General features: G+C 39.7%; 2 protein-coding genes across 3 annotated transcripts in view; one reads left to right on the top strand and one right to left on the bottom strand.

Moving 5' to 3' along the window:
- The window catches only part of GPR146 (G protein-coupled receptor 146), a 48785-nt gene extending 35435 nt beyond the window's left edge, over nucleotides 1-13350 (bottom strand). For both annotated transcript variants that reach the window (XR_005952448.1, XM_041401666.1), the window contains exon 1: nucleotides 13217-13350. The gene's annotated coding sequence lies outside the window, so the exon portion shown is untranslated. The remainder of the gene's footprint in view (nucleotides 1-13216) is intronic.
- Nucleotides 13351-13773: 423 nt separating this feature from the next.
- The window catches only part of CUNH7orf50 (chromosome unknown C7orf50 homolog), a 31340-nt gene continuing 30982 nt past the window's right edge, over nucleotides 13774-14131 (top strand). Inside the window, exon 1 of the mRNA XM_041401668.1 lies at nucleotides 13774-13904. Within this exon, the coding sequence (XP_041257602.1) occupies nucleotides 13812-13904 (93 nt within the window). The 5' untranslated portion in view covers nucleotides 13774-13811. The remainder of the gene's footprint in view (nucleotides 13905-14131) is intronic.

The following is a 14131-nucleotide window of genomic DNA, read 5'->3' as shown; positions in this document are numbered from 1 at the left end:
TGTTATTAGCATAGTGCAACTAATCATTTTCTTACAAAGGAATGACAGTTGTATCCTTGTTTAGATGCTGCCTGTGTTTTTATAGAATATAAATATAAGTAGCCAAATGTGGTGGCTAAACTTGGCTACGTCTCCTGTTAGTTCTGTGGTTTTGCTTCATTGTCCAGAAAAAGTGACAACATTTTCAACTCTCTTGCATCCATCACCAGGTTTGGTGAGATGTCCACTCTTGGCAGAAAAAGATCAATGCAGATTTGTTTATTTGGGCCTTTGAATTGTATAGCAGACTTCTATCATTTATTATCTATCTCTAAGAAGTTTTGTTTATCATTCTCACACCATTAAAACGTCACATTAGTGGTACAGTCTGAAACATATTTATCCCACTCTAAAATCTCAAGGGGTTGTGCACAGGCTGTTATGCAAGTAGGTTTATTTTAGATTTCTTCCCTTTTTTCTTTAATCACTTGTGTAATGTGTTTGAAATGTATGTCTGATGTTGATTCCTTTTTGTGTTCCTTTGGGGCATTTGATTTTGCAGCTAAAAGGATTGAATACTAAATGTTCTTTTTGCATGGGTACATAAGAGGGTATTTTCTTCTTTCAGGCAGTGAAAGGCAGACCTAGGATTTAAGGCCTGATAAAGTAACAAAAAATACAGAAAATCCAAAAAGGCTAAAATATTAATGTATTTTTATAATTTGGGGGTTTTCTACTGTAAATCAGGGCAGAAAGAACAAACTATATGAGATACCCTTCCAAATGAAGAAATTAAAGTTATTACATTGTGTCATCCACGTTGTGAGAACAGTATGGATGAAGTCTGACTTAAGTGATTTTTTTCTCCCCTACATTAGCCCACAAGTCTTTCAGTAGCCAGAAATACATGGGTTTGTGATGTCTTGGTATAATGAATCTGATGCTGAGAAAGAGAGCATTCAAAGTAAGAAACTATTCAAAGATTTTTGTTTCCCCCTTGTTTCTTAAAGTAGAAAAATGCTAATGTTTCCTTTCTTTTCTGAACTTCCAGACTGGAACTGAATTTGATAATACTGTTCCCAGGGTAAAGTACCTTTCACAGATCTTATTTGTAGAGCTTATGAATTCTTTTGTTAGATTTCTTGCAGTTTTTGGGCACCGCACAGTAAGTTTAGTGTTGGTATCTGCATTAGACTTGGCATTTCAGAAACATTCCAGTTTAAAGGTTCTGTTGTGATTCAGTGCTGAAGGTGCCGTGAGTTGGCAGCTCTGGAGAGACTCGTTTCTTTCTGGTGCCATATGCTATCTTTGATCAGGAAACCATTTGAACGGAGATGCCTTTAGAAAATAACATGAGAAAATATGGAAGTCCAGACCTTATCAGACAGTTCTGCTGCAAGGGAGGATCCAGTTGTGGTTTTGCCTACAAACACTTTTTATTTGTTGAGTTACAGTTCTTAATTACCCACAATTGTGAGGGATTTCATGTCAGTCATGTGAGCTGTATGAGCATACCAAACTGAATTAGCATTACGAGCTTTCCATGTATTTTTAGTTCTTCCCCTTCCTCAATTCAACTCACTCAAGGGCTGAAGAGAAGGGAATGTGACTGAAGGTCACTTTTTTGAGTGGGCCAAAATGCAAAGCCTAAGCCAGTGATCCAGCTGGCACCTTACAGTAGAAGCTCCTCAAATGATCCAGGCATCATACAAAATTCAAAGCAAGCAGTTGGTGACACCCAGTGCTCCAAAACTGACAAGTACTGCTTGTAGTGACAGACATGGGCAAGCAAAGTGCTCCATCATGTTCCAGAAGCAGTGTTCCTGTCACTAACCATGGAGATTTTCCCACCCAAAGTGGTACCTGCCCTGCTCAGTGGTCCTTAAATAACCAACCAGCTGCAGAAGGCAGTGGACACACGTGTGTGTAACCCAGAGTGTCCTCACGAGCACTGAAAGAATTCTGCAGCTTTGTCAGATGTGTCTCCACCTAAGAGTTTCCAGAAGAACTGGTGAGAGTGCAGCTAACACCTTCACCCATCATTCTTCCTGAAGGATGATGCTATATCCAATGCTTGTTCAGGCAAAGACATCTTAATCTTACTGTAATAGGTTCTAATAACTCACTTCTGCAAGATCCCTGCCTGGAAGTCACCACGAGCCAGATACACTCTGTGAACGATTATCCCAAGAAGTTCTTAATTACTGTGGAGTCGCTCCAGCTCTTTAAAATGCATTGCCTGTACTGATACCATAAATCCATTTTCCTCTCCACTTGCTGTGGAGCCCTTTGTACCCTGGCTTCTGTGCTAATGAAGGCCCAGAAGTGCTGCTGTGGCTTATCCCTCAAGCTGCTGTTGTCATCTACAGCTGAGCACGTGCCGTGGGGACAGGGCTGCAAAAGACACTGATAACCCAGCAGGTCAGGTATTATATGGCCTAGTTTTTAAAATTCTGATTATCACTCTGGAGAAAGAGCCACAAAAATGCTATGGAATTGTCTGTCTTTGTAGTGGATTCTGTGGCTTCCTATTTGCAACATTTGTTGCGAATAAATTTTTGCACTTTGGCCAAAACAAGACTGTTTTTATGACTTTACTTCAAAATGTGTTGAAAGCTTATGTTGCTGTGTTATTTATTGTACAGCACTTAAATAACTTTATATACTGAACATATGCTAAAGCAAAATTCACAAATGGCATCTCCCTCAGTGTAACTTCAGAAGAATTTCAGAGAACCTGCAGTTGGTGTCCTACTGCAACCATGTAACTCTGCAAGGAAGACAGACATTCTAGAAGTTTTGGGACAGAATTAGGAAAATTAAAATATTTTAAATTGTGACAGTACCAGGAACATTAAGGCTAATTTGACTGAAATACAAATACAGCCTTAATCTAAGAAGCTAAAATGAAAGTAATGAAAGATACATAAGGGCTTTTACTAGGGATGAAGGATTTCAGAAGCCTTTAGAGGTCTGTGTGCTCTGTTATATGGGTTATGTTTCTGACACCTCCCAATGTGGATCTAAAGTAGTTTTTTATTTAGAAAGGAAAGATATACAGGCAGTTTGGCAGTAGATCTACTCTTTGAATAGATAAAAATGCCTTAAAAACTCTTGACATTTGCTTGTAAGAGGAGCTGTATTAGATACTTTTCTCCTTTTATTTCTAGTAAATTTATTGGCTGAACAGCTGAGGAGGTGTTTCAGGCTAATTATCGATTTTCAAGCAACAACTGTGTCTCAAGTCTTTTGATCATGTGCCAGTTTTAAACTGAAAACAAACCTTGATATGACTGCACTTTTCACTTCTTTAGACTTTGTCTTTTGTAGTTAGTCAGAACTTTTGTATAGGTTTGAATATGCATGCTCCTACTGTCAAATATGTGCTCCTTTTACCTAAATGACACAGACATCCTAAACCAGCTCTGCTGACTTATGTGGTAAAGGAAGAGTGTTTTGCCATATCAGTTCTTACAGCATGTATGTCTTTTCCTGTTAAAGCACTCCTATTCCTAAAACATTTCCCATTATCTCTGGTGTCCTGACAGCAATAATCTCTGTGGAGATCTAATCTGCGACTAGGTTAAAAAAAAATTTTAAAATCCTAAAATCCTGTGAGCTCAATCTAACTTTTGTTCTATGGTGACCAAAGGGTAAAAGAAACCCTTTAAAATAAATTTGTTCGCTTTCTAAATAGATAACTAGCCAAATGCATTTCAAGTATTTGTTCAACTGATCAAATATTGCTTCAGGTTTAGAAAACAAATTAACCAAATGTTTGAAGAATTAGACATTTTGTACCCGAACAATTCTCTGTGTCATTACTTCTGCACTGATGACCTCAAGTACTGTGGTCAAAATAAAAGACCCTTTTCATGAAAATAAGTCAGACAAATGTTTAATTTTTCTTTTTTTTTTTTAGTTCTTAATGAAACAACTGCACTGTGGAAGTTCACACTCTTTTTATTTTATCCTTTTACTTGAGAGAAAGTCACACACCAGTGTGTCAAATTTAAGTCCTTAGTTCACACTCTTTTTATTTTATCCTTTTACTTGAGAGAAAGTCACACCAGTGTGCCAAATTTAAGTCCTTCTTCTGTAGATACACTGATTGGCTGAAGTACATATATATATGTATATACATATATTTGGCAGAAACATAACCTGATAGTTGAACATTAGTTTGAATTTGGGATAAACATTAGTTTGAATTTGAGACAAACACGTTTCTATGTGTGTGAGTTCAGAAAGCAGAACAATATGTCCTGTCACTAAATAAACACAGCTCCCAGGTGGAAATTCTCAATTAAGATGTCTGATTAACTTCTAACTCAATGGCAGTGCTTTAAGATCCTGGCAGTGTTTGAATCATTGATATTAGAGCCCATTCTTCTTTCTGTTATGGAAGTAGAAGCTGTGAACTCCTTTTTCACACTGTTAGGGTAAGATTTTCTAATAATTAGCTAATAGCAGGAGTGGACTCAGAGCCACATAGGCATGTCAAAGACCTTTTTGCATCCTACCTATGACAAAGAGTTTTAAATAGACCAAATTAAAGTTTTGGCAGTAAGATTTCAAAATCTCAGTTGATTCTTACAACTGCTCTGTTCCATTCTGCTGGTAGTACCTCCTGTCATAGTGTGTGAGCTTACAGACTTGAGTGATTATTGGATGTTCTGTGTACGGAATTGTGAGGCTTTTTTAAAGGCTGCAAGATCTTAATTCCTAACAGGTCACTTGCTTTGAGTCATTGCTGAACTGAATGTTGTGATGCAAGTCCAAAAGGAAAAGCAAAGGGAAGGACAGGGGATGGCAACACTTGCTGTTCTTGAACTGCCTTGACCACATTTTGCAGTATGTTTTTATTTGTACAGTATATGAAGATAACCTGTTTTCTTTATTATATTAGCTATCTTAATGAAGTTATGCGTATGAATTATTATTAGATGGCAGCATTTATTTGTTTAATTGGCTAAATGATAGAAGTGAAATTTCATTTTGAACTCAGTCATCATCTGTTAAACTGCTGGAGCAGTTCAATAACTGACTGCTACCATTACCCACTCCAGAATGAGCAGGGAAACCCATGGATTTTTGCCACAGAAGACTTGTTTCTGATGTGTTTATTGAGCACTGATATGTAGGCAGTGAGTGAAGGGGATTTTCATGCTCACTTGACACTTGCAGGAAGCAAACCAGCATCTTCTCACTGGAGCTGTACCTTGAAATGGCTGCAAAACCTTGGCAGCTGCAGTGGGAGCTGCCTGTTTGCTCCCTGGCTGTGCCTCAGAGTTTCTGATGGGCAGGAAACCTGAGTCTGTGCTGGACAGGGGAACACTGCAGCTCAGGGAGTCGCAGCTCCAGCAGCCACAGGAGAAACTAACTGAAGCAGCAGCCCACCTGAGGATGGAGAACAGAGGGGAACTTCCCTTTTATACAAATGCTCCCAGCATTGTGGAAATGTGAGTCCTGTACACTGTAAGACATTTGTTGATTGCTATACTGATTGTCTGTTGCCATTTTTAAAATTTACTTGTTTGCATCTGCAATAAATTACAATTGTATTTTTTTAATAATATGAAGCACCTCAGTTCAGGCCCTTGGAAGCAGAAATGATGCTTTCTGCCTTTACTAGACCTCTACAGTCATTTTGAAGTTAGGGGGAAATAATTGAATGCCCAAAACAGCAATGCATGATGCTACTAAAGAGCAACAAATACGAAATGATCTTTGGTAATTTGAGAGTTGACAAGCTGGAGTTCATCACCCCAATATGTAAAAGGTAGGATACTCATAGCAACATTACGTATTTTACACTTTTATTTTAAGGAATGGTGATTTCAGCCAGAGGGTGCAAAAAATGGGATCTCACAAGCTGCACCTCCACTTGCTTCCACCTTTCTGTCACCTCCTCTTTTTGCTGGCAGAAATGTTCACAGTGAATCAAATTAACAAACTGATTTGGTAATAAAGTAACCTTTGTGAGGGGGCAGAGAGGTAATTTTCACCCAAATGGATTTACAAAACTCTGCGAACACTTGCGCCGAGGAAGAGGTGGGAGATGGAGAGTGTGTCTTTTGGCAGCAGTACTGACTTACACAGGTTTAAATTGGTGCTAAAACTATTACCTGAGACTTTTATTCATAAGTGTAAAGCTTTCTTTAGAGCCTAAACAGCAGCACTTGGTTGTGTAATCTTTCACTGTAAGCAGAATAAGCTCCATCTAATTTATAAGCACCTTGTTTGTTCCACTGCAATCACTATGTGGCTGTATTTCTTCCATTAAGTTAATAATCTCTATTCCATATAACGTGGGTATTCTAGTGTAGGGCAGGCAAGGAGGAAATCAGAGCTCTGTGTAATGACATTAAGCTTTTAGGTTGCAGACAGAGTAAAGAACTCACAGCTGCTTAACATATGCCCTCTGCCTGAACTCGCTTTATCACTTGGTATCTGACTGCTCTCAACATATAAAAAGTTGCTGTGATTGATAGTTGGTTATACAGTATTTGTCAGGGTGAACTGAATCATTATGTGTACAGATTCAGGAATACAGAAAAATAAAGCTGAAAGAAGAACAACAAAAACTCTGACATCTTTCCCATTCATTAAGCTTTCCTAAGGCAACTGTTTTTGTTTGCAGGAGTTAGTGGTTGCTGGTTTTTCTAACTAGCAATTGCTGAGTGATTTAGAGTACATCTCTGCTCTTTTGTTTGGATTTCATTTGCGAAACCATTTAGAGTTATAAAACTGTCAACTTAAGAACATTCTATATATTTTGCCAGTGAGGGCCTCCTGTATGCAGAGTTTATGCATTTCTCTCCATTTTGGGTACTGTTTGAATTCTCAGTATACATCACTGTTCTTTTTCTGATTGTTCAAATAATTCCCACTGCCTTCTTTAGAGCAGCAGAAATCCTTGACGTAATTATGAAATTGCATCTCAGATTAGATTTTGCTAACCACAACATCTCACCCTTGGCCAAACCTAGCCCAGCAATGCAGTAATAGAATGTTCTGCTGATGCTTAAAAGCACTTGAAATTTAGAAACCCTGACTGCAACTAGAATTGAATCATGCACCTAAACATTAGAAAGCATAGACCAGAACTGTTAATTATGTTAATTACAGTTGTTAAACCACGGTATGGTACCTTTCTAAACTCTCAGATGCCCTAAAATAACTACAAGCTGGTTGAAAAATGTTATGCAAACTTTTATTACCAACTACTCGGAGTTTTGCTCACTGTTTGTCTCCTGCAGAATTCCTTTGGTGGCTAGGCTCAGCTTTCCATTCTGTGGAAGCCATGGGGCCCAGGTCTATCATCATTCTGCACAACCTCAATCTCTCCTGGCCTTGCTGCTGGCCCTGTTTCATGCATTTCGTGTATTTATTTCAGATTTTCTATTCCTGTTGTTCATAAGGTATGGCAGACTTAGGTCATCAGGGACTTAAATTATATAAATGTGGCTGTGACAACTTTCTGTGACTTGAAAGTTGGAATCTGTCATGAATTTTCACCACTTACTGTTCCTGGATGCTTTGTTGGTCACATACAATGGGAGAAAAGCCAGTGCTTCAAAACTGCTTTGGAGTTTTTGGAGTCGAAAGTTTTTAAGGTTCAATGACAGATTTTAGGAAAGCCTTTAATAACTGAAGAGTTCACTCAGTGAATCTGGAAGAATCTGTGCAGGAAGTACAATGTTTTGTCTTTGCTATCTTAATAGAAAAACAGGTTCTGATTTTCCTGGCTTCCCTAACTTTTCCAGAGTTCTCTGTTGTCCTTGAATTCACATTTCAGTAACCATGTTTCCTGCATCCCTGGCAGGAGATCTTATCTCCATTTTCCACCTTATGACCTTCCAGTACAATTTTAGCTTCCAGTATTGCAAGGGCAAGTATTATTTTTTAAAGAAAGTTTAAAAAAGGAAAAGATAAGGGAATTTCTTTGTGAAACTTGATTTTTTTCCCCTTTGGAGACTGCAATTTTACTTAACATATTTTAGGAAACATATTGACTTTTACTTCAGTCTTCAACAGAGAAGTATAATATCTGCTTGCTCATTTCACATTCACAATAATGGAATGTTTCTCATTCAGGTAGAATAGTTTCATTTTAATTTTAGTTTAATTTTTCTGTCTCAAAGTATATTTTATTGTTTGCAATTACAAAAAGAAATACGAAGCTTTTCTGTTGCCATTCAACAATGAATTATGACATCTTGGCTTTTTTCCAGACTACTTAATTTTTTTAAATTTTGTTTTGAAGATCAGGATTTCCCTGGAGATGGACCCTCCATTTCCTGTTTCTCTCTCTCTTCCTTTGCTCTTCTTTTTTTCTGCCAGGCACAAACTACTTCTTCCAAAGCTCTGCAGTCTCTAATCGCAGCCATTATCCCTGTGCACTATGGAAATGTTGACTCTTGGTTCAGTAACAACTCAAACATTTACCTTTGACCATCTGTGTTCTCTAATGACCATCTCCAGTCCTGTGCTGCCCTGTGTGCCATGGAGAAGTTCCTTGTTGTTCCTATCTTAAAACTTTCTTTTGATCCCTGCAAAATTACATGATAACAGAACAGGTATGTGACAAACTTAATCCTCCCGTTGCTGAGTCCAGGCTTTCCTGTGTTTCACATATTCTTCCATCTGTGGTGTTCCACTCTGTTTTGTACTCAACTTTAAAATTACGTGGGCAGCTGATGTTTCCTGTTGTATTTATACTTGGTTTATCAAAGATGTAAAATATAAGTTCAGCAGGTAAAGCCTGGGTTTAAAACTATCATAAGTTGTAAATTCTGTCCATGTAAATTCTAGTACTTACTTTATAAATCTGCTTAAGCTACTTATTATCGAAATGCAAATTAATATAAATTTATTTTAGTATAATTTTCTAGATGCCTTAATTCCAAAATAAGCAAACACTACCAACACCTTGTTTTGTGCTGCTTTCACAATGATACTTTTTAGTGTGGTCTGCTGGAATACAAACAGGTTTTATGGACCATTTTTACAAACAGTCAACAGGTTTTAATTTAGCTTCCTAAATCATAATTGTTTTTCAATTTTCTGCTCTGCCTCACAAACGCATAATGAAGGCACACCTGATGCTATAAAAACCAGATGTCATTTCAGTATTTTCAGCTGTGTGATAAATTTGGAGAGCTTAAAAGTTGTTATCATAGATATATAGTTACCAGACAGCTCACAAGAACAGAAAGCATGTAGAGCATGGCTAAATAAATAGGATTTTGGAATGGGTTGCACTTTATTTTCAAAGACTTTGAAAATTATGGATGGAATTTTCTTAAGGAACTTTCAGGAGACCATTTTAAACTTACAAACAAATTCAAATTCTTTCTCCCTACCAGTCATGTTGAGTACCACTTGCACTTGCTCATGGGGATTTGAAGAGCAGCACACAGTCCTGAAGGAAAATTAGATTGTGTAATTCATGCCAGCTCTTAAAAACATTCCTCCTTTACCATTCTGCTTGAGGAAGAACTTCTTAAAACAAGATGTTCAGTGGCAGTTTTGTAGTACTTGTTTCTTTAAACATCTTCAAATCCTGCATACAGGTGTTCAAAGGTCTCTTAGTAGATATTATATATATTTAGAAGAAGGATCATTTCACACAAATTACCTGTCACAATCTCAATCATCCGCCTCTGGTTATCACTAGGCAGGAAGTCAAATGCAAAAATCAGTAATGCCCATCGCATTTCTTCCTTCCTTATTTTGTTTAAAGGTGTCTCTCTTTTCTCAGCCAAACTGAAGGTCCAGTTCTCTGTCTCCCAAACCATTTATCTGATTTTAAAGCAAACCAAGAGGCAAGACTTATGCTGAGGTTTTTGATACCCTCGTGCTCGGGATGAAGGTGCAGGACAGTTGAGAGGCTGCTTGTGTTCCAAGTGTGGAACACTGCTGTGGGTGTCTATTTTAGGGTGACTGAATCATGGAATGATCACATTCTGCTAAAGAAATGAATCCTGCCCCCTCCATTTTCCTGAATATCTTCTCTTGGGTCTTACTCATCACAAATTGAAAGTTGCATGTTCCTGCCTACGTGTGCAGCTGAGTGTATTTAAATGCAGGTATGGATGAAACACATTCTGGAATATTTAGCTTGGTTTTGAAGAAGATCTTGGTATAACTGACTAAAGCATCTGCTGGTTTTTATTAAGAAATTAAAGAAAAAATGTTCTGTTAGGTCTGGGAGAATATGGAGGGTTTGAGAGTAGTGTGCATGTCCCAGGACATTCACTGCCTGTAGCTATACATCCTGTTAACTCTGCAGCTGAAGACAGTGACAGCTTGTTGGTAAGGAGGTACAAAGTTTTTTATGGGTTTTGTTGACCTTGTTTTTAACAAAAATGTCTTCCTAAGTCAAATACAAGGATTCCCATATGAATTGTAGGGAAAGCCACCTTTCCTATGGATCAATAACTATTTCTTTTCTACTTAATATTTCATCTTCAGCTTCACTAATCTTTCCCATAAATGGCAAAAATGTACCTTCTACAGCTGTATGTTAATTATGTTCCATTTTTAAGTCAGAATGGGCACATTACAGAGAAGCTGTCAATTTGAGACTGAGCAAACTAAATATACTCAGCTGAGTGAATCCAGCACTGTGAACATGAACCACTGGTATAAATAGGAAAGGAGACACCTTGAAGCTTTACCATATTCAAGAAGTGTCAGATCATGTTCATTTGAAAGGAACGGTAAGATCTTCTCCCCCCCGTGCAGGCATGAATATTGTTTCACTGAACACAGGCTGTCCAGGTGTTCAGCAGGCTCTGATGTTTGCACCTTTATTGTTGAATTTCAGCATTTTTTGAATGGCCATTCAACTTGTTTTTTATAATCCCAGATCTTTTCCTTCATAAAGACTTAAATGGGGGACATTAAAGTGTTTGTCCTTCCATCTTTAAAATACTTTAATCTACTTTTCTGACTGTTTCAAAACCCTATGGACTGTTTTCAAACAGCTCTTTCACCAACAAGCATTGCTGTAAGGACAATTGCCATGAACTAATAGGAACTGTTGATTATGATAAAGATGTGTTTCATTGTTAAGGACAAAGTACTCCTGATGATATGGGACCTCCAAGACTGGCAGAAACATGAAAAATTGACTCCCAATAGTTATTTTCTTTTGTACCCAACCCAGCAAAGCCACATGGGATTCTTCCAGATCTTCCAGAGGAAGAGTCTGAAGGATAGGTCACTGTGCACAGGATCAGCTTTAATAACATTGACAGGCCTGAAAAACCCTGGTATGATTGCTAGAATATCTGTATTTCATCACAACCTCTGATAGAGAAAATACATTTCTTTCTATGTTGTGTGTTTGAAAAGAAGATATTCTATTAAGAGTGGTCACTCACGCCACTTGGCTTCTAAAAAATGCATTATCATGAGCAAAATTTCCCACACTTTAAAGGTAATATTTCTGTTTTTGCTGAGGGAGTAATGGGGAGGAATATCACTTCAGCTTGAGAATGTCAGTACAAGCAGTATGTGTTGTGTAAGTCCCACCTAAGCTTTCCTTGTCTGAAATGTTAAATAAAGACTTAATGAGTTCCTCTGCATGAGGATAAATTTAGCTCCAAGAGCAGTGCAAAGCAGACTTGTTGATTGGTGTGGGAATGATTGCTTTGATTCCTGAGCTATGAAGGTGCTGTCATTTCTGCAAAGGATCTGTGCAGGGGAGGCAAAAGAGAGAACTGACTCTGCAGAATGAATTGTGGGTCTGTGGGTATGCCCAGAACTTCATGTAGGATCCTATTCTATTATGAATCATAACTTTGCTTTTTTGTTGTAAATGATTGTTCCTTAATTACACCTTCAGCTATAATTTTGTGATCCATTTGTGTGAAAATATAAAAACTCGGTTAATAAATTAGTCTAGAAACTTCTTTCTATTTAAATACTGCCTCAGCTATTTTTATAGCTTTATTGGAACAGCTCATGCTTCAACTTACAGCATTTACTTTTGGTCATGGGGGTGTTCTCCAGGTCATTCTTTAAGTGGGTGAGTCATCCATTTCTGTGTGACGTGCAAATAACATATAAAGTATAAATAACAAATAAAGTGACCCTTTAAAAGTGTGTGTTTCCCAAGGAAAGAGCAGCACTGCACCTGCAGATGCACATCTGCACTTGCTGTACTAAATTCATGCGTTCTGTCTGAGCTGGAGTCTCTTCTCTCTACCTTCAGACTTTGTACCCTACAGGCTGGGGATAAAGAGGTTCTGAAACATTTAAGTGGAGGCATCCAGTCGCTCTCCAGCAGTGAGCATGTGTGTTGCTGTCAACATCTCACGATGACCAGCGTGAAGGGGACAAGCACTGTTGCTCTTGCTCCACAGGCACCTATTTATTATCTGTCCCAGTGAATTCCTGCCTCTGCTGGAGAAGAGATGGAGCTATCATTATTTCTGCTTGCCTTGCAGAAGGCAGGCTTTGATTTCACTCTCTGTGTCTCCACTGAGGTCTAAGTAAATCATCTGAAGTTGGCCAAAAACTTGGGAAGAATGTTGTAATCTACAGCTGTTATCTGTGCCTTCCCCATTTTTATTGGGGATAAAGCCCGTTTGCATTACGGTAACGGCAAATACACACATGCTGCATAAACCTGTGTCGGTCGTTCCTAAACAACGTGCCAGAAATCCCCCTTGGCTGTGTTAACAACTAATTGCCAAGTTCTTTTTGACAAAACAATCAGCCTAGCCCCCGTGCATGCACGCTGCTGTGAGTCGCGGTGCAGAGCAGCACATGGAACTCGGCGCAAGTATGTTCTGTATGTGGCTGCTATGGTGATTAAAATACATAAATAAAATAGATAAATATGGACCATATTAGAAATCCATTACTGGCTCTCTCTCAGATCACAGGCAGCCCCGGCGTGCGGTGTCAGCCGCGCTGCCCTGCTCCGAGCGGGCCCGCGTGGAGCGGCAGCTCCTGGGGGGGCTGCACTTACGCAATGGCCCTGTCCTACCTTGTCAGCTCGCAAACCTAACACAAAACGGGTAAACAAAGGGCTTTTGTGCACGGTTTATAGTTCAGTGAGGATTAGTGGCCTGACACGGTTCTCAGACGGGACAAGCTTAGCGTTAAGTCGCCCGAGGTTAACGAGGGCGGACGTGCGGCAGGCTGGGCAGGCTGGGGCAGAAGGGGCTCTCGCTTTCGGACGCGGGACAGGGGACTGCCAAAAGCAGCTTCTGCTTACCTGGCTTGGCGTGTCCGTCACGTGTTCCCAGCGTTCCAGGTGCCTCAGGATGTGGATGATCTCAGGCACTTGCTCGCAGTCCGTCCCGCAGCTCCAGAGGTCCCGTCCGGCTTGGACATCCTACCCTGTCCGTGGGCTCCGGCTGGATCAGATTCCTGCTTTTCTTCCCCCTCTCACCTTTTAGCATTCTCTGACCGTAAAATCCATCCCTTTCCTGAAATGCAGAACGATGCACTTGTCCAATGAAGTTTTTTCCAGGCGGGATTCAAATTCCAAACAAGCCTTTCATTTCCTTCGCGCTGGGGGGAGAGCGAAGGCAGGGAGGCGAAGGAAAGCGCTCGCTTCCTTTAAATCCCCACCAGCGTCTTCCCAGCGCTGGGAGCGAGGCAGCTTGTCATGGTGATCTTCGGAGTTTAACTTTAGAGGGGGAGGGAGAAAGTGGAAAGCAAACTGAATGCTGTAGTGGAGATTTCTCTCTTCCCCCACTGGGCCCCTTGCCGACTGTTTTTATTGATTTCAATCACTGGAGGCTCGCTGGCTCTCAGAAGAAACACTGTGTAATGTGTTCTTTCCTGGCTTTCATTAAAGAAACTCAATGCAGTGCGGTCACGCTGCCGAGCTCGCCTGGCAACCTGCCTACACCCTGTGGTACCTCTTTCATTGGAGGAGATCGAGCTCGTGGTTTGGGGTTGGTTTATTTATTTTTTTTCTAATTCTCCAGCAAGGATTTCAAAACAGCCTCTGCTCTGCTTCTACCTCCTCTCGCAGCCCAAAGCCTTTTTAAGCCTCAGAAGAAATTGTCAGCACCACTAAAGGGGGCGACTTTGGTGGCAATGCGACAGTCTCGTGCTCCTTCCATTGAAATTCCTCGGCGTTTCTGGGGAGGGGTTAAAAGGGCTGTGTGTAAGCCACAGG

Source organism: Onychostruthus taczanowskii, unplaced genomic scaffold, assembly GCF_017590055.1.
Source record: "Onychostruthus taczanowskii isolate IOZ18803 unplaced genomic scaffold, ASM1759005v1 scaffold19, whole genome shotgun sequence".
Taxonomy (NCBI): domain Eukaryota; kingdom Metazoa; phylum Chordata; class Aves; order Passeriformes; family Passeridae; genus Onychostruthus; species Onychostruthus taczanowskii.
This window is presented reverse-complemented; position numbering and strand designations above follow the sequence as displayed.